At 39.7% G+C, this 20,574-nt stretch overlaps 1 protein-coding gene and 1 long non-coding RNA gene across 4 annotated transcripts in view; one reads left to right on the top strand and one right to left on the bottom strand.

Moving 5' to 3' along the window:
* Window positions 1-20,574, top strand: part of LOC133539586 (uncharacterized) — a 96,002-nt gene that overhangs the window by 26,119 nt on the left and 49,309 nt on the right. The window contains exons 5-6 of one of the 2 annotated variants that reach the window (XR_009803439.1): window positions 7,681-7,745; window positions 14,159-14,209. This is a non-coding gene — a long non-coding RNA (uncharacterized LOC133539586). The remainder of the gene's footprint in view (window positions 1-7,680; window positions 7,746-14,158; window positions 14,210-20,574) is intronic. The other variant, XR_009803440.1, reaches the window with a different exon arrangement.
* prdm1b (PR domain containing 1b, with ZNF domain) overlaps window positions 1-20,574 on the bottom strand; it is a 40,730-nt gene that overhangs the window by 3,601 nt on the left and 16,555 nt on the right. Inside the window, exons 3-6 of one of the 2 annotated variants that reach the window (XM_061881606.1) lie at window positions 19,809-19,928; window positions 17,489-17,729; window positions 4,071-4,978; window positions 3,853-3,981 (exon numbers count right to left, since the gene is read on the bottom strand). In XM_061881606.1, the coding sequence (XP_061737590.1) occupies window positions 3,853-3,981; window positions 4,071-4,978; window positions 17,489-17,729; window positions 19,809-19,928 (1,398 nt within the window). Of the gene's footprint in view, window positions 1-3,852; window positions 3,982-4,070; window positions 4,979-17,488; window positions 17,730-17,864; window positions 18,022-19,808; window positions 19,929-20,574 lie in introns of those variants that run through there. The other variant, XM_061881607.1, reaches the window with a different exon arrangement.

The raw sequence follows: 20,574 nt of genomic DNA, 5'->3' as shown, positions 1-20,574 counted from the left end.
TTGTTGGATAGTTTTAATCAAAAGGGTTCAATCTCTCTCCTGTGCGAGTTTGAAGCCGAAACGACAAACGCACTCGGAGGAGTTTACGTACGGGCGGAAGTACCCTGCCTTCCGCCCGATTGTAGCTGAGATAGGCGCCAGCGCCCCCCGCGAACCCGAAAGGGAATAAACGGTAGAAAATGGATGGTTATTGTAAACAAAAATACAGTACTGCTGTTTAATTGTATTTTGGCAACTCAGCTGCCAGTTTTTTTACCATAATAAAATGTGGTACCATACAACCATCGACCTTTTTACAGTAAAACTGCTCAGTTCACTGTAAAAAACAAACATCGGTCGTTTTTTTCAACTTACAGTTGTCACGCCCATGGAGTTCATGTTTTGTTTTGGTCATGTTCGGTTTGTTTTTTTTGGTTCCTGCACTTCCTTGTTTTTCTTATTTCCAGTGCAACTCATTAGTTTCTAATCTTGTATTCATGTCACACCCGTTTTCATGTCTCACACCTGTTTGTAATCATCACAGCCATTATTTAAACCTGCAGTTGCCAGGTGGTCAGCCTGGCAACTTTACTTATCCCTCAACTCCTTTCATGCCATGCCATGGTATTATGTGATTAACGTAGAAGGGTTGCCCTTGTTATTCCTTCGCGTCAAAACAGACGTTCCTAAAAAGACCAGTTTTGTTTGAAAGCTCCCACGCCCACATTGTTATGTGAGCAAATACACACTAAAAGGTTTCATAAGTTCCGTATTGGCTGAGTGACAGCCACTAGCCAGTGAGCAATTACAAGCGTTAGAAAATGTGTTTAATGCTTACTTCCTCAGAATCTTGCATCAGTCACAAGTCAACTATATTGTCTTAGCAACACATTTTAGTTTTCAAAGCTTAAATGTGTTCCCTCCTGCTCATGCCACGTAAGTTTTTGATTTTTGTTATGTCACAGTTGTTGAGTTTTGTTTGTTTTTTCCATAGTCATGCCACAGAGCTAGATTTTGTTCTCTAGTCAAGTTTGTTCTCCGCCCTCGTGCGCGCCTTTTGTTTTGCTTCCTTTGTTTGCCTTTTTGTAGTTTACTAGAGTATTAAATAAAATGTACTTACATTCACGCCTGGCTCGTGCCAATTTTCCTTTGCGACGGAAAAACAAACTATCCCATAGTCCAAGTCCTGACAGCAGTAATATGTTGTAAAAAAACTCCCTAATTGTTACAGTAAAATCTATTGGTCATTTTTATGGTGTACAATTTGATGGATAACTCGCTTCGAAACTCAACACTAAATTGGCCCTACTGTGTGAATGTGAGTGTGAATGTCATCTGTCTATCTGTGTTGGCCCTGCGATGAGGTGGTGACTTGTCCAGGGTGTACCCCGCCTTCCGCCCGATTGTAGCTGAGCAATTACAAGCGTTAGGAAATGTGTTTAATGCATACTTCCTCAGAATCTTGCATCAGTCACAAGTCGACTATAGTTTTTTTTCCGTTGTATATATCTTAGCAACACATTTTAGTTTTCAAAGCTTAAATGTGTTCCCTCCTGCTCATGCCACGTAAGTTTTTGATTTTTGTTATGTCACAGTTGTTGAATTTTGTTTGTTTTTTCTGTAGTCATGCCACAGAGCTAGATTTTGTTCTCTAGTCAAGTTTGTTCTCCGCCCTCGTGCGCGCCTTTTGTTTTGCTTCCTTTGTTTGCCTTTTTGTAGTTTACTAGAGTATTAAATAAAATGTACTTACGTTCACGCCTGGCTCGTGCCAATTTTCCTTTGCGATGGGAAAACAAAACAAACTATCCCATAGTCCAAGTCCTGACAGCAGTAATATGTTGTAAAAAAACTCCCTAATTGTTACAGTAAAATCTATTGGTCATTTTTATGGTGTACAATTTGATGGATAACTCGCTTCGACACTCAACACTAAATTGGCCCTACTGTGTGAATGTGAGTGTGAATGTCGTCTGTCTATCTGTGTTGGCCCTGCGATGAGGTGGCGACTTGTCCAGGGTGTACCCCGCCTTCCGCCCGAATGTATCTGAGATAGGCTTCAGCGAATCCAAAATGGATGGATTGAACTTGCTGCGAAACCATAAGTTAAGCGGATATGTATGTATTTATTTGGCTTTTGACCAACAATATAATATTTGTTGCAATATTGGACACTATTTTTTTTTCCCTGTCAAACTAGGAAAAAAAAACATTAATACGTTTAGTAAGAAAATAAGAAAGTAAAGAAAGAACATATATGGTATTTTATTGACGCATATTATTTCCAGGCTTTCGCGGGCCACATAAAACGAGATGGAGGACCAGATCTGGCCCGCCGGCTTTGAGTTTGACACACTAATGAGTTTGTTTATAGATGTACAATAAAACTCCTCATGCGAAGTTGCCATTTGTTATAACTTTGTGACGTGATACAATGCACATTAATGAAAATATCAAATATAAATGTATATAATTTCCACCTGCATCTCATTTCAAAGAAACAAGCTCAGGGCTCCCACTTATTCAGTTTGTATTTTTCATACACTTATTTTTGCTATATTTTTCTGGCACGAGTGGAAAATAATGCTGACATTAAACCGGTCCGTGGTGCAAAAAAAGTTTGGGGACCACTGCCTTAGGTGGTGATGAACGGATGGGCAGTGCCTGAAGAGCTGCAGCCTGCCACTGTGGCTCCCACTCCCTTTCCTATGTAGCAAGTCTCGAGATGTTGTAATATGTATACATGTGTTGTAATATGCATATGTTTTTTTTCCCACTCCAGACTGGGCGCCCTATTGTATTTTTTTGACTCATCCTCCCCCAGCATTTACCTATTTCCCATCTTTTACATCAGCGTTCCTGTTCTGTAACCCTGTAGACTGTTTGTTTGTCTATTCTTGAACTGGTTTGTTCTGTAAACAAAGTTCCATTGTACTTGTGCAATGACAATAAAGAACTACTTACCTATGTACCTACTACCCACCTACCTACAGATCGCACAAATGATCTGTTGCGGTAAAGAAAACCGAGGTAAAGGTCAGCATTCATGTTGGGATTCTTTCGGACAAAACTTGGTATTATGTGATTAACGTAGAAGGGTTACCCTTTTATTCCTTCGCATCAAAACAGACGTTCCTAAAAAGACCGGTTTTGTTTGAAAGTTCCACGCCCACATTGTTATGTGAGCAAATACACACTAAGAGGTTTCATAAGTTCCGTATTGGCTGAGTGACAGCCAGTAGCCAGTGAGCAATTACAAGCGCTAGGAAATGTGTTTAATGCTTACCTCCTCAGAATCTTGCATCAGTCACACGTCAACTATAGTTTTTTATCGGTTTAATTTTCCTAGCAACACATTTTAGTTTTCAAAGCTTAGTTTTGTTGTTTGCCTTGTTTGGTTTTAATTTGGGGGAATTATTATTTCATCAATTAGAGAACACTTTTGAATTACTTGTTGACAAATGTGGGTGGTAACGCTCTATAATTAGCTAATTAACATGTTGGACACACTGTGCTTGCCAGAGTCATTTTAATGCCACATCGTTTTCACTTTTACTTGATTATTTACGTGAAGAAGAAATAAGTTTCATTTTGATCGCTACATTTGTTTATAATCATCATTATATTTATCATTATATTATATATCCTGCACTACAACGAGCTCTTAGAAGTACAATTTATCCCAAAAGTTACTCAAGTAGATGTAACTGAGTAAATGTAGCGCGTTACTACCCACCTCTGCAGGTAAGTAATTGTTTGGATGACTACTTTTTACTTTTACTTGACTGATACAAATCTAAAGTACTTAAGTACAATTTTTGGCTACTTTACCCACTTCTACTTGTACATAACTAGTCATGGACATTTTCAACATACCTGACACTCGTGCGGTTTCTCCCCTGTATGGACTAGGTGATGTTTCTGTAGATGGGCCAGCTGAGTGAAACTCTTTTTGCACAAGTTGCACTGGAAAGGCCTCTCACCACTGTGCACTCGGAGGTGAACCTATAATTACACAATGAGTAAGGGTTGGTAAAAGTGAAACCGTATTTAATGACAGGGTGCGCATAGTTATTAGTTGCTGGGAGCATTACCTTGAGATTAGACAACTGTCCGAAAGTCTTTGAACAGATGTTACATTCATACTTGATCTTCCCGTTCTGCTTTTTCAGTGGATAGGGCAAAGATTTGTGTCCAGGACGGTTTCGCAGCACCGAGTTGCCTTTGATAGTGTCCAAGGTTAGGTTCATTGCCTCGTCGCAGCTTGAGGAAGTCTGTTCAGGTGGTGGAAGCTGGCTCATTGGCTTGGGAATGGGAGAGAGTTCAGGGGTCGCCGGCGCACCTCTCGGCGGGGACACATTGGGGGTTAGTTCTTTCAAACTGCCCTGTGGAGATGGAGGGTATTGGAGGGACATGGGAAGTAGACTCGGGGTGCTGATGGGAGGGTACGGTAGCCCATCAGTGCCCAGATAGCTGCCATACCGGAGGGATCCTCTGGAAGGCAGCATCCCCGGAAATGGAGGGGAGTATGAAGGCAGGAGTAGACGAGGATAGTGCGAAGTGTAGGGAGGGAGGAGCTGGTATGCGGGCTGGAGTGTTCTGGACTGAGGGTAAAGCGGGTAAGAGGACACCAGCCCTTCCCGGTGGCCGTAGATACCATGGAGGTGGAGAGGCAGACTTCGGCGATCGGACGCTAATGCGGGGTGATGTTCTGGAAAGTACGGAGGATTCAATCCAAGGCCTCTTTGTTCGGGCCGGGAGGATGGAAGGAACCCACAATCCTCCGGATCCCTTTTGATCTTCTCCTCTTTTTCGATCTTTTTGCTGAAGTCCATGATGAGTTCATCAGGAGTGTCAGGGGGCGTGTCTCTTCCTAGCATCTCTACGTCCACTTCTCCTTCGTCATTCCTCTCCTCTTTTGCCTCTTCTTTTCTTGACTCCTTCAGCCACATTTGCTGAGCTTGATGCTGCTTGTTGTTGCCGTGTTCGTCGTTCGTGTATTCTGTGAGAGGCACAAATAAAACAGCCGGATTATCACCGGTACATTCAAGCAAAGGAAGATGAACTCATACATGTCACGTCTATGGATCATGTTTTGTTTTTGTCATTTCTGGTTATTTTTTGGACACTTGTATCCCACTTTTGCACTTCCTTGTTGCTCTTATCTTCATGCCAACTCATTGATTTTCACCTTGCCCTCAAGTCACGCCCCTGTCCTCAGCTCTCACACCTCTTGTTAATTTCATAGCTATTATTTAAGCCTCAGTTACCGGGTAGTCGGCCTGGCAACTTCCTACATACATACCCATATTCCTCATCTGCTTCATGCCATGCTATGCTGTTCGTTTTGTCCTAGCCACATAAGTTTTGTTGTTCATGCCACGGCGCAAGTGTTTTTGTTCATGTTTATAGTTTGTAGCCTTTTGTTTTTTCATAGCCCAGTGTTTGTACCTCCTTGTTAGCGCCCTTTGTTTGCCTTTTTTTTTTTTTTTAGTTATAGTGTTAAAAATAAATATGTACCCACATTCACGTCTCGCTCGTGCCAACTAGCCTTTGCGTCGAAGAAACAACCCCCGTCCAAGTCCAAGCTTGATAATACAGTCTCATGATGTCTAATTGATTGCAACCGGACTGCTCAGTTTTTCTTAGAAGACCTGTTGCCTCTCCTTCGAGACAGTTTTATCAGTTCATGCTCTAGTCTGAGAGCCTGGTTCCAGATGGAATTATTAGTCAGATCAAGCCTAGACTAAATCTGACCAATCTAAGTCTATGATAACTTCCTGAAGTCCACCTGTAATTTCATCACGCTTTCACGTTTGATGACAATTAGGCGTTCTATTCTGTTCAGATGAGAGGCACAACATTTTTCTAAGACAAACTGAACAGAACATAGACTTTGATTGGTCAGATCTAGTCCTACTCTGGACCAGGGGTCGCCAATGCGGTGCCCGCGGGCACCAGGTAGCCCGTAAGGACCAGATGAGTCGCCCGCTGGTCTGTTCTAAAAATAGCTCAAATAGCAGCACTTACCAGTGAGCTGCCTCTATTTTTTAAATTGTATTTATTTACTAGCAAGCTGGTCTCGCTTTGCTCGACATTTTTAATTCTAAGAGACACAAAACTCAAATAGAATTTGAAAATCCAAGAAAATATTTTAAAGACTTGGTCTTCACTTGTTTAAATGAATTCATTTATTTTTTTTACTTTGCTTCTTATAACTTTCAGAAAGAAAATTTTTGAGAAAAAATACAACCTTAAAAATGATTTTAGGATTTTTAGACACATACCTTTTTACCTTTTAAATTTGTTCCTTTTCTTTCCTGACAATTTAAATCAATGTTCAAGTAAATGTATTTTTTTTTATTTTAGCTTCTGTTTTTTCAACAAAGAATATTTATGAAATATTTCTTCAAACTTATTATGATTAAAATTTCCAAAAATTATTCTAACAAATCTTTAGAATCAAATTTAAATCTTATTTCAAAGTCTTCTGAATTTCTTTTAAAATTTTTGTTCTGGAAAATCTGGAAGAAATAATAATTTGTTTTTGTTAGAAATATAGCTTGGTCCAATTTGTTATATATTCCAACAAAATCTAAAACATGTCATCAAAATTCTAAAATTAATCTTAATCAGGAAAAATTATTAATGATGTTCCATAAATTCTTTTTTCAATTTTTTCAAAGAGATTCGAATTAGCTAGTTTTTCTCTTCTTTTTTTTTAGGTTGAATTTTGAATTTTAAAGAGTCGAAATTGAAGATAAACTATGTTTCAAATTAAAATTTTCATTCTTTCCCGGTTTTCTCCTCTTTTAAACCGTTCAATTAAGAGCTTTTTTTTCATCATTTATTCTCTACGTAAAAGGAAATAAAACGGAATGCCTGACAGAAATACCCATTGATATATATATATATATATATATATATATATATATATTTATATATGTATGTATAAAAATATATAGATTTATTTATTAAAGGTAAATTGAGCAAATCGGCTATTTCTGGCAATTATTTTAAGTGGTAGCCCTTGGCATTAATCAGTACCCAAGACATAGCTCTTGGTTTGAAAAAGGTTGGTGACCCCTGCTATGGACCAATCTAAATCTATAAGGATGGATTAGTGAAGTTTGTTGGGATTAAAGGCGACATTTCTTCTACTGAAACAGTTGAAACCTGAGAATAAAATAATGGGGTTAAATGAGAACATCCATGGACACATAAACACAGTTCTTCACCTCAGTCAAGTGATTCAATAACTTGATGTTGGACTACAACCATAAATGGTGATAGTGACGTTCTGAGTCAGATTTGCAGGTACGCCTCCTTTAAATGCTCTCTATGTGTCACCGTGTGACTTTTTTTTATGTCCCATCAGCAAAAATAACAATGTCTCACTCTTTTATTGAACCCATAACACTGAACAGAAAGTCACGTTCTGTAATAAACTTTATAAAGGCAAGATTAGAAATGTAATGGTGACGTGATAAGGAAAAAACAAAAAACAGGTTTATAATCCAGTTTGTGATTCTGCCAAATCGGATTTCTGCCTTGTATTTGAAAATTTCCGAAATGTTGACTTTTTGTTTTTCCAAAACAATTGAAGTCAAACAGAAAATACATTTTTACCACAGATCAATGGACACAAATCCATATTGATTCAATTTTCATCTGCCTCCCTTGACCTCATGTTACTTTTGTCAGGCTTGGGCTGCGGATGTTTGTGCTTCATCGATGCAAGGATGATGTGGGACGAGTCAGGCATGAATGTAAGTACATGGTTGTTTATGTAATAAACAAATAAACAACAAAAAGAGCTCACAATGGAGGATGAAACTTGGCTAAACAGTACAAACGTGAAACAAAAACACCTGCTCGATGGCATGAAATGATGGACATAAACTGAAGGACTTTGCACAAAAACAATTGGCTATGAATATTAATAAACTATAAACAAAACTAGCACAATGGCATGAATACAAAAACTTCTACGACACGGAACTATGGACAAGGACATGAAGGAGGTGCAGCATGGGTAGGGTGCGTGCGCATGTGTGAGGAACAGAAAGAAAATGACTTAAATACTGGCTGTGATAATCAGGAACAGGTGCGGGACTGAGGGCAGGGGCGTGACAAGGTGGGAACTAATACGTTGGCATGGAAATAAACAAAACCAGGAAGTGCAAAACGTGACTGAATGTCCAAAATCAAAAACATAACATGGCAAAACAAAACATGATCCCTAGGTGTGACAACTTTAGGGCTTTTGTAGAGGCTGAATACCCGGATTCTGAACCAGGCTTTCAGACTAGAGCTGTCCTATCTAAGTCTGTGAATGTCAACTGATGAGATGAGTTCACCCTTCAAGAGTATTGCGTACAACGACCCAGAATTAGGGGTTACTACTCTGGTTGCGATCTATTCAGGGCCCTGGGAATACAATGACCTGATTGACTTAGAACATGGGTGTCAAACTCTGGCCCGCGGGCCAAATCTGGCCCGCCGTTTAATTTCATTTGACCCTTGAGGCAATATCAAATTAACATTAGATCTGGCCCGCCGCTGTTACACCGCATTCACCGCTAATACTCATACTCTGTAATCTCGTTATATGCACATATAATGACAATAAAGTTCATTCTATTCTACTCGTCAACCCTCCCGATTTTCCCGGGAGACTCCCGAAGTTCAGTGCCCCTCCCGATTTCCACCTGGACAATAAAATTGGGGGCGGGCGGTAAAAGCACTGCCTTTGGCGTTCTCTACATGTCGCCACGTACGCTTTTCCTCCATGCAAACAGCGTGCCGGCCCACTCACATAATATATGCGGCTCATACACACAAACTAGGGCTGGGCGTATCGATACCAAGTATTGATAGTATTGATACTTAGTGAGTATCGGTATTGTGAGCGCAGCGCTCCTCACCACTCCACCCTCCTCCCTAGTGATGGGTCGCCAACGAGATTTAAAAACACTTTAAAAATTCATCTTCAACCCAAAATAAAATAAAATAAATACAATTAACATGACGCTTGGTGCATTGGCGCACACACATCAGTATAATTCGCTCCGAGGTTCACTCGGACACACACACACACACACACACACACACACACACACACACACACACACACACACACACACACCCACACACGTGTGTTTCCAGTGCGACTTAATGTCTTGGTTGTAAACTGTAAAGTATTTTATTGCACTAAAATAATGTTAAGAATTTCTCAGTTCTTTTGTTTCGTGTTCATGTTTACAACTTTGTTCAATAACTAATGTTTTGTTATTTACCTTAAGTGTGTTTTGAGGCGACAAGCCAGGTTCAGTAGTTGTTTGCACCTTATTTGCATTACTTTATTGCTATTGATATTACTTTTGTAATAAATATTTTATTTTTTGACTTAAATCGTTGTCCTGTGTTCTATTATTATCATAATCAATTAATAAAGGCAAAAGTACAAATTTGTTTTTCAAAAGTATTGATACCCCGAAGTCCCCCCACCCCCATCAGATGACGACACTTCCAGTATCGGTATCGGTATCGGATCGGATTGGTATCGATACCCAAATTTGCGATATCGCCCACCCCTAACACAAACAAGTGTATGCAAGGCATACTTGGTCAACAGCCATACAGGTCACACTGAGGGTGGCCGTATAAACAACTTTAACACTGTTACAAATATGCGCCACACTGTGAACCCACACCAAACAAGAATGACAAACACATTTCGGGAGAACATCCGCACCGTAACACAACATAAACACAACCGAACAAACACCCAGAACTCTTCCGGGACGCTACAATATACACCCCCGCTACCACCAAACCCCGCCTCAACTCAAACCCGCTGCCGAAAAGAAGCATTCAATTTGTATTTTTATTTTATTTGATATGCCATTGATATTTTTTAATTATTTTTTATTTAAAACTGGACTTTGCATGTCACTATAAAGTTATATAAGCCTTGCTTGGTCAATATTTAATGCTAAACATGTTTGGGTCCCTATTAAAAGATTCATTTGTTCAACTTCGGCCCGCGGCTTCGTTCAGTTTTACATTTTGGCCCACTCTGTGTTTGAGTTTGACACCCCTGGCAGGACTTTTAGTTCTTCTTATCGGCCAACAAAATTCAATTCTGACCATTTTTATGCTTCCAAATTGATGGAAACAAATTCTCCATGTATTAGTCCATATATGGATTATTTCAAAGTCGTAGACTCTGAGAACATGATAAGAAATAGACCTCTTTCGACGCATATCCACCCACACACGGCACTCCCTGTGATGGTAAATGATAGTAGTATCAGGTTTGACTCATAAGACATAAAATCCTGCAGTGTTTTGTTTGTCAATTCCAGTAATAGCGTCGCTGTGGGAGATTGGGTCGGTGGTAAAGTGCGTGGGTGTCCTTCATGTCATGTATGAGCATCATGTGTCGATGTTCACGTTGACTCCTTTGATGTATACAACTGACAATGACCCAAAGTTTAAATTATTCCGTTTGTGTTGTGCCGAGAAGCAAAACTACAGTCAAATGTTGAGGAAGCATGACTAGGTAATGACAAAAGTGGATGCTTCTAGGGCAGGGGTCGGGAACCTTTTTGGCTGAGAGAGCCAAGAAGTCAAATATTTTAAAATGTATTTAAATAAATAAATGATAAATAAATGGGTTGTACTTGTATAGCGCTTTTCTACCTTCAAGGTACTCAAAGCTCCCTCCATCAGTGGGAGCTGCCATGCAAGGCGCTAACCAGCACCCATCAGGAGCAAGGGTGAAGTGTCTTGCTCAGGACACAACGGACGTGACTAGGTTGGTACTAGGTAGGGATTGAACCAGGGACCCTCGCACGACCACTCTCCCTCACTGCGCCATGCCGTCCCTATAATTTTTTTTTTTTTTTAATTATTTTTATTTTGTTTTTAATTTTTATTCAGTCATTGACGGAGCTAAGGATATTTGAATATTGTTTTTTATATCGTTTTCAATCATATTTTTTTTTATTATTTTTATATTGCTTTTATTTTTTATTCAGTCATTGGTGGAGCTAAGGATATTTGAATATTGTTTTTGATATAGTTTTTAATCGTATTTATTCATTTTTTATTATTATTTTTATATTGGTTTTATTCTTTATTCAGTCATTGGTTGAGCTACGGATATTTGAATATTGTTTTTAATCATATTTTTATATTGGTTTTATTCCCTAAGAGCTGTATATATATATTTTTTTAACACTGAACACAACTAAACGCGTGCATTTTTAAGTAACACCAACATTTCCAGAGTATAATAGGTCTCTTATTCTTTGTAATAACATTGTTATTCTGAAGCAAACTGTGGAAGGGGCGTGGCCTGCGGGCCTGCAGCAAAGCGGGATGTTGCCAGGACCGTTGCGTAGAGGGCCCACCTGGGCCTTTTTATCTAATCACCTGTCGCTCTGTTATAAGCAGCAGCCAGGAGGAGAGACAATTGCTGGAAAGCAACTGAGAGACTAATTGGAAGAAACAAAACAATATTTTACCCTAAAACAGGCTCTCATGTCGGTGCTTGGTGGTCTGAAGAACCCCCAGGAGGGCAAGCCCAACACTAACCAATAATAAATAAATGACTTCTTACCATTAACGCAACTTCTTGAACATAAAAATGCATGAGGATGTTTTATATTTTGAATGTTATTTTTAACAGTATGATTACAAGTGGAATTATTCATTACTTATCCTGTTAAGCGATGTCAGCTCACATTTATCCAAGAGCCAGATGCAGTCATCTAGAGCCATAGGTTCCCTACCCCTGTTCTAGGGTATTTACAAGGTAATTACACCTACTAAGTATGACTCACTAGGCTGAATAGCGACACATCTTGAATCACACAACTTTGGGGCAGTAGAGGATCACTCAGGATGAGGATATAATTTCCGTTCACAGCTTACAAAAAAATGACTCATTGACAAACATTGTCAGTCACCTCACATGATTTGTTTGGTCCAAGCGTGCAGTTTTGTAATCCAGTGTAAATAATTGCTTTCTTACAGTAAACCAGACAAGGAAACATATAGCAAGACAACCAAGCCAGCGATAACATCAAAGGAGGGAAATAACGTGTCTCCGTTTTGCTTTGAAGGCAAAGAATTTTCCAGCTAATCATGCTCAGTGACTCTGAGTCACAGATCTTCGGAGTGTCTTCAATGTTATCTGATTTAGAAAAGCGAAAGAATTAACTTTTTTAAATTTTTTTTACCAGATGACCATCAGGTAGCTTTCACTTTGTTTTGCCCAGTTAAAACCAAGGAAAGATGAAAAGTTAAAGCTAAGGTTAAAGTCCCAATTTAAAGTCACACACACACTTTGTGTTGTGAAATTATCCTCTTTGACCCGTCCCCATGTTCACCCCCTGGGAGGTGAGGGGAGCAGTGAGCAGCAGCGGTGGAATCATTTTGATGATTTAACCCCCAATTTCAACCCTTGATGCTGAGTGCCCAGCAGGGAAGCAGCGGGTCCCATTTTTTTATAGTCTTTGGTATGACTCGGCCGGGGTTTGAACTCACGACCTACCAGTCTTAGGACGGACACTCTAACCACAAGGCCACTGAGCAAAAGACTGGCTTATTAGTGTATTTTTTTCATCCAGGAACGAATCACAGGTAGCAGTTGTAAGATTATAATTAATTATAATCATTTTAATGAACACCCTTATTATTCTATTGGTGGGAAGTATTCAGAAATATTGATTGTACTTTTTTTTTTTTGTGTGTTTTTATTGTGAACTTTCCATGTCCCAGTCCACAGTTTTTTAAATTACCGTAGCAAAAGTAAATTTCCGAAAAAATACAGTTAAGTAAGAATAAAATATTTACATTCGACCCTTGCTACATCAGGCCTCAAATATTACATCCCTTATTTTGTGGGTGTTTTTTTAAGCATATTCTACAACATTTTTGCCCTAAAATTAGCATTTTCAAGCATAAAAATGGCTAAATTTATTGGCCACTGGATAAGACCGAACCAATCAGTTTTATGGCCACTGATTGGCCCCATCAGTCTAAGTATATTTTATTAAAAATGTGTAAAGTTGAGTAAAGAGTGCAATGTCATGTCTTTGAGTCCCTCAAAATGTTGAAAAATGTATTTACAAAGTTGTAAACAGTTTTTTTTTTATATAGATAGATAAATAGATATTACTTTATTGATTCCTTCAGGAGAGTTCCCTCATGAAAATGTAAATTCCAGCAGCAGTGTATAGAATTAAGAACAAATTTAAAGAGTAAATAATGGGGTATAAATGGAAATAAAATTGAAAAATATAACAATAAGAATCAAAATAAAAAAGCAACAATAACAATAAAAAATATGACGGTAAACATAAGAATATAACAAGGGACCATGTTATGAAAATGAATTGCACTTAAAAAAAGTTTTTTTTTATTATTCTCTAGCTTTGAAAATATTCAATATATAATCCAGGGGTCGGGAACCTTTTTGGCTGAGAGAGCCAAAAAGCCAAATATTTTAAAATATATTTCCATAAGAGCCATATAATATTTTTTTCAACACTGAACACAACTAAACACGTGCATTTTTAAGTAAGACCAACATTTCTAGAGTATAATAGGTCTCTTATTCTTTGTAACAACATTGTTATTCTGAACCTAACTGTGAAGGGGGCGTGGCCTGTGGGCCTGCAGCGACAGGTGCGTAGATGGCCCACCTGGGCCTTGTTATCTAATCACCTGTCGCTCTGTTATAAGCAGCAGCCAGGAGGAGAGACGGGGTTGGGGCTGGAAATACAATTGCTGGAAAGCAACTGAGAGACTTATTGAAAAATAAAACAATATTGTAACCCTGAAACAGGCTCTCATGTCAGTGCTTGGGGGTCTGAAGAACCCCCAGGAGGGCAAGCCCCACACCAACCAATAATAAATAAATAACTTCTTACCATTAACGCAACTTCTTGAACAGGTGCGGTAGAAAACAGATGGATGAAAATGTTTTATATTTTGAACATTTTTAACACTGTGATTACAAGTGGAATTATTCATTACTTATCCTGTTAAGCAACGTCAGCTCAGATGTATCTGAGAGCCAGATGCAGTCATCAAAAGAGCCACATCTGGCTCTAGAGCCATAGGTTCCCTACAACTGATATAATAATCAATGATTCCTTCTTTGCAGAAATTGATTCATCGCAGTCAAGTCCAGAACCAATTGACAGCGATAAATGAGGTAAGTAAGAAAACATGTATTTATTACTGCTGTCAAATTATACTTAAAAAAAAAATCGGATTAATCCAACTTTTACATTTGATTAATCATGATTAACTACAACGTTATTACTCGCTTGCATCATTTAAATCAGGGGTCGGGAACCTTTTTGGCTGAGAGAGCCAAAAAGCCCAATATTTTAAAATGTATTTCCATAAGAGCCATATAATATTTTTTTTAACACTGAACACAACTAAACGCGTAGATTTTTAAGTAAGACCAACATTTCTAGAGTATATTAGGTCTCTTATTCTTTGTAATAACATTGTTATTCTGAAGCTAACTGTGGAGGGGGCATGGCCTGCGGGCCTGCAGCGAACTGGGGATGTGCCAGGACCGGCCTGGAAACCAGCGACAGGTGCGTAGATGGCCCACCTGGGCCTTGTTATCTAATCACCTGCCGCTCTGTTATAAGCAGCAGCCAGGAGGAGAGACGGGGTTGGGGTTGGGGCTGGAGCCAGAGCGCAAGCGGGAACGAAATAGAAAAATACAATTGCTGGAAAGCAACTGAGAGACTTTTTGAAAAATAAAACAATATTGTAACCCTCAAACAGGATCTCATGTCTGTGCTTGGGGGTCTGAAGAACCCCCAGGAGGGCAAGCCCTACACTAATTGATACTAAATAAATAACTTCTTACCATTAAGGCAACTTCTTGAACAGGTGCGGCAGAAAAACGGATGGATGGATTAAAAATGCATGAGAATGTTTTATATTTTGAATGTTATTTTTAACAAGTGGAATCATTCATTACTTAATGTGTTAAGCAACATCAGCTCAGATGTATCTGAGAGTCAGATGCAGTCATCAAAAGAGCCACATCTGGCTCTAGAGCCATAGGTTCCCTACCCCTGATTTAAATTAATCGAAAAAATTTTGGACACAAATGCATTTGTACTGTCAGGAGTAGTTTTTAAATGCTTTAGTCGCTCAAACAGTTGTATTTAAAGTCCCAACCTTTTACCGGCGTATGCATGGACCTGATCACTGACCATATAGGCCGCCTTTTAGGTAACTATCGGAGTTAAGATAAAGGAGGATGTCAGTTTAAAATAAATTGTGCAATTAATCTGTGTTTATATGTGATTAGTCTGGTATTTATTTTTTGTGATTTTGTGATGTCATTATTATTGACAGCCCTAGTGTATGTATAGGAATGTAAAAAGTAGGAATAAAACTCGGCTAAAAATGAGGACATGATAAAAAAATGAAAATGTGAATACTAAATTGTTCTATCCTAGCAAGAGTATTTACTCTTGACCTATTTCACATATCATCCATTGTTTTTTGGACATTCAGTTCTTAGTTTTGCACTTCCATAGCAGCTCATTATTTTCACCTGGCCCCCATGTCGGGCCCCTGTCCTCAGCCCCATGATCATAGTTATTATTTAAACCACAGTTACCTGGTAGTCAGTCTGGCAACTTCACATCCCGTATTCCTCAACTCCTTTCATGCCAAAGACCATTCAGTTCATTTTGTCCACGCCACGTAAGTTTTGTTATTCATGCCGCAGTGCAAGTGTTTTTTTTTCATGTTTATAGTTTGTAGCCTTTATGCTAGTCGGGGACGGCGTGGCGCAGTGGGAGAGTGGCAGTGCGCAACCCAAGGGTCCCTGGTTCAATCCCGACCTAGTACAAACCCGGTCACGTCCGTTGTGTCCTGAGCAAGACACTTCACCCTTGCTCCTGATGGGTGCTGGTTAGCGCCTTGCATGGCAGCTCCCTCCATCAGTGTGTGAATGTGTGTGTGAATGTGGAAGTAGTGTCAAAGCGCTTGGAGTACCTTCAAGGTAGAAAAGCGCTATACAAGTACAACCCATTTATCAGTCATTAGTCAAGTTTGTTCTCCGCCATTGTGCGCACCATTTTTTTGCCTTTTTATTGTTTTTTTGTGTTAGAGTATTAAATAAAATGTACTAACAATCACATTAGGACCGGGCCAACTATCCTTTGCATTGGAGAAACAAGCTATCCCATAGTCCAAGTCATAGTCCAAGTGCGATGGAATCTTTTAAATATTTTTCAAAAAATCTATCTTGTTGTAGTTAATTTTGTGGCGAATTTGGTCCGTTTGACAAAATAATAAAGCCAAAAATCATACAGGATATCAACTTCGCTGAGCGTCTAAGGCAGGGTACATCTCGAGTTGCCAACTCATCACAATTAACATGAAGTCCGAACGCTTTTACGCTTCCTTTTTGCTCGTTTTCTAGTCCAGTCAGTAGTTCGGAAGAAAATTTCTTCCAATAGCTTTTTGGGAGAGACGCTGAATTTTGGGAGTCTCCCGGAAAATCCGTGAGGGTTTGCAAGTATTCATTGTGCGCGCCATTTGTTTGCCTTTTTGTAGTTTGTTTGTGTTAGTGTATTAAATAAAATTTACTCACATTCACGTCTGGCTCGTGCTAACTATCCTTTGCATTGGAGAAACAAACTATCCCATAGTCCAAGTGTGACAGAAGCTTTTAAATATTAAAAAAAAAAATCTATCTTGTTGTAGTTAATTTTGTGGCGAGTTTGGTCCGTTTGACAAAATAATAAAGCCACAAATCATCAGGATATCAACTTCGCTGAACGTCTAAGGCAGGGTACACCTCGAGTTGCCAACTCATCACAATTAACCAGAAGTCCGAACACTTTTACGCTTCCTTTTTGCTCGTTTTCTAGTCCAGTCAGCAGTTCGGAAGAAAATTTCTTCCAATAGCTTTTTGGGAGAGACGCTGAATTTCGGGAGTCTCCCGGAAAATCCGGGAGGGTTGGCAAATATTCATTGTGCGCGCCATTTGTTTGCCTTTTTGTAGTTTGTTTGTGTTAGAGTATCAAATAAAATTTACTCACATTCACGTCCGGCTCGTGCCAACTATCCTTCGCATTGGAGAAACAAACTATTCCATAGTCCAAGTGTGACAGAAGCTTTTAAATATTAAATTTTTTTTTATCTAGTTGTAGTTGATTTTGTGGTGAATTTGGTCCGTTTGACAAAATAATAAAGCCACAAATCATACAGGATATCAACTTTGCTGAACGTCTAAGGCAGGGTACACCTCGAGTCGCCAACTCATCACAATTAACCAGAAGTCCGAACGCTGTTACGCTTCCTTTTTGCTCGTTTTCTAGTCCAGTCAGCAGTTTGGTTGGACAATTACATAAAAATCTGCTCCAATAAAACTTAAAATCGGTACCCATTGGTTACTTTCCAGAGCCGTTGAAAAGACGCAACTCGTATAAGAGATCGCACTCACTGTGTTTGACATTGTCCTGTTGGCTGCACAACCTCTGGGCAAACTCCTGGCTGTACCACACCAGCAACTCCTCTTTGGGCTCCACGGGCCGCATGGTGTAGAAGTAGATGTCTCGGCTGTTTTGGCACGCCACCAGGTTCTGCTCGGCCAACGACCTGGCCGGGTTGACGTAACGCATCCAGTTGCTTCTGTGGACGTCATAGCCGTCCACAAAGTTCTGCAGCTGCCCGTTGCTGTAAATCTGCAACAACAACAAAAACAATTGCAACCGGTTAGGTGAATGCATTTATTTCAATTAGTTTTAGATTTCATTACTTGATTACTCTTAAAAATATGTTGTTTGATTTAAATACAAAGGGAAAAAAAATGAAATCACCCCTGCCATGTACAGTAAAGTATCCCGTGTCCTCTTCTAATGTGCAATGTTGTGCGTCTTAGTGTGTTGTGAGTGTTTATACACTCGTGTGTGTGTGTGTGTGTCAGATGAGCTGTCATAGTTATTTGAAGGCTGGGAGGCGTGGTTCCACTTTGCTGCTGTGTCATTCTCTCTCTCTCTCTTTCCCTTTCGCTCTCGTCCATATCAGGACTTTTAAAAAAGAGAGAGAGAGAAAAAAAATCACAACATATGGCCGGCCGCCAAGTGTGCAGACTCGTACCGCTGTCAACGTCGTGGCTCGGGTACAAGAGTCACTTCCTAAGAACGTCTCACTTTCACTATTTCGCACGGGTCTTAACAGGAAATGTCGCCGGAAGGTACGCCCGGCAGGGAAATAAAGGCTTCATGGGAATTTTGCTCGGTCGGAAAGCAAATTTTCCCGAGTGACACAAGCCGTGTCTTGACAAGAATGAGACTAGAGGCATGGGACCTGAGGGGAATGAGTAAGGATCCTAAGTGTGTGTGTGTGTTCAAAACAATGGGCTTATCCTGTGTGTGTTTGACGCATACGCAATGTCAGTAAGTGCTCGTAAAGCTGCGATGACTTGAGCTAAAAACCCGGTCTTACTTCCTTATTGTGAGAGGAGGCTTTGTGTGGAAACTTGCACACAACTGAACCGACCACCGCCAACTAAATCACTAGAGGTGTGGGGAAATATCGATTCGAATACGAATCGCGATTCTCACGCTGTGCGATTCAGCAATACCATAACAATGGAATCCAATTCCAAAACGGAACCTGAGCCAGCAACACTCAGAAGTGCAATAAACAGAGCAATTGAGAGGAGACACAAACACCACACAGAACAAAACAAAAGTAGTGAAACAAAAATGAAACAGTATCAATATCAGTTAGAATTTCAGCATAGCAGTGATTAAAAATCCCTCATTGACATTATCATTAGACATTTATAAAAATAATAAAAAACAATAGTGTCACAGTGACTTACACTTGCATGGCATCTCATAAGCTTGACAACACACTGTGTCCAATGTTTTCACAAAGATAAAATAAGTCATATTTTTGGTTCGTTTAATAGTTCAAACCAATTTACATTATTGCAATCAGTTGATAAAACATTGTCCTTTACATTTATACATTTTTTTTACAAAAATCTACTACTCTGCTTGCAAGAACAGAGTGTCAGGCTTGCCACTGACAGTTTGTGTTTTAGTTTCTCATCTGTGCGTTTAGTATTTCCTGTCCTTAGTTCCTGTCAGCACTCTTATTTTGGTTCAGCTTCCTATTTGTCTCCCTGAGTGCTTTGTTTCCCCCTGATTGGCACCAGGCCACACCTGGCGTTAATCAGCCCGCTCCTATTTGTACCTGCCTTGTGCTGGATTATTGATTTGTCGATGTCACTTCTTGTCGCTCTTGTCATGTATTATCGCTCCTGTCGTGTCGTACCTTGTCGTGTCTTTGCAGCGTAGCGGTAAGCCATATCCGTTTGATGTTTGTAGCTTACTGTTTTTTGTTCCCTGCTTCCTGTTTGTTTTGTACTACACGTTACAACTTATGTTTCCCTGCTCGCTACCCGGTAGCTTGCACGCTAGACCCTTTTTGTTTTTGCTAACTTCCATGTTAGGCTCCTTTTATTTTCTATCTCCCATGCTAGCTCCTTTAGTTTGTTATCCGCCTCGTCCTCTAGTTCTATTATGCCTGCCTCGATCTCTGCATCTTGGGGTTCGTCAACAACTAACTTTGACTCAGAGAAATCCTTTTAAATCGGGAAAATAATAGTTTTTGAATCCAGAATCGTATTGAATTGAAGAAAAATCGATTTCGAATCGAACCGTGACCCCAAGAATCGATATTGAATCGAATCGTGGGACACCCAAAGATTCGCAAGCCCTATAAATCACCGATGGTTTTGTCGCGCTTACCCTCCAGAAGTATTTCCTGTTGGCCTGTTTGGGGACGTCGTCTTTGGTGTAGATGTCGCCTTGTAGGGGACCGAACCGGGTCCCCTGAGGGATGTACTCTTTGCTGAACACACCGATCACCTAGAAAAAACAGACCACACAATCTTTGGAACATCTCTGACAGATAACTGTATAAGTAAGGATGGTAACTAAATAAACAAAAGGAAAAAGTAGTGTTTACTACTCATTGAAAACTTGTAGTTTTTAAGAAGTATATCAACTGGATTACCCTCATACTGACATTACCCTTATATCGACACCACCAATTTATGGATCGATCAGCCCTCCTCTTACATGTCCAGTGCTAATAATCTACTTGTTCATTTCTGTTACTATCTGCTTACTTTCTGCTGCTTCTTAAAGTTCAAGCTCGCTTAGCGGTTATCTTAGCTATTAGCACGCCCATTCCTGGCTTGCTCTTGTTTAGCCTCGTCCTCCAGTGATAATAAAGCATGATAATGATACCTAAAATTCTAAGAAATGCAAGTTATTTGCCTTACTGGAGGTGATTAATATCGTTATCAGTGGCCTTGTGGTTAGAGTGTCCGCCCTTAGATCGGTTGGTCGTGAGTTATACCAAAGACTATAAAAATGGGACCCATTGCCTCCCTGCTTGGGACTCAGCATCAAGGGTTGGATTTGGGGATTAAATCACCAAAATTATTCCGAATGAGTGCTGCTCACTGCTCACCTCTCAGGGGGTGATCAAAGGGATGGGTCAAATGCA

Source organism: Nerophis ophidion, linkage group LG21, assembly GCF_033978795.1.
Source record: "Nerophis ophidion isolate RoL-2023_Sa linkage group LG21, RoL_Noph_v1.0, whole genome shotgun sequence".
In the NCBI taxonomy this organism is placed as follows: domain Eukaryota; kingdom Metazoa; phylum Chordata; class Actinopteri; order Syngnathiformes; family Syngnathidae; genus Nerophis; species Nerophis ophidion.
The sequence above is the reverse complement of the archived record's forward strand: the minus strand, read 5'-3'. Positions and strand labels throughout refer to the sequence as shown.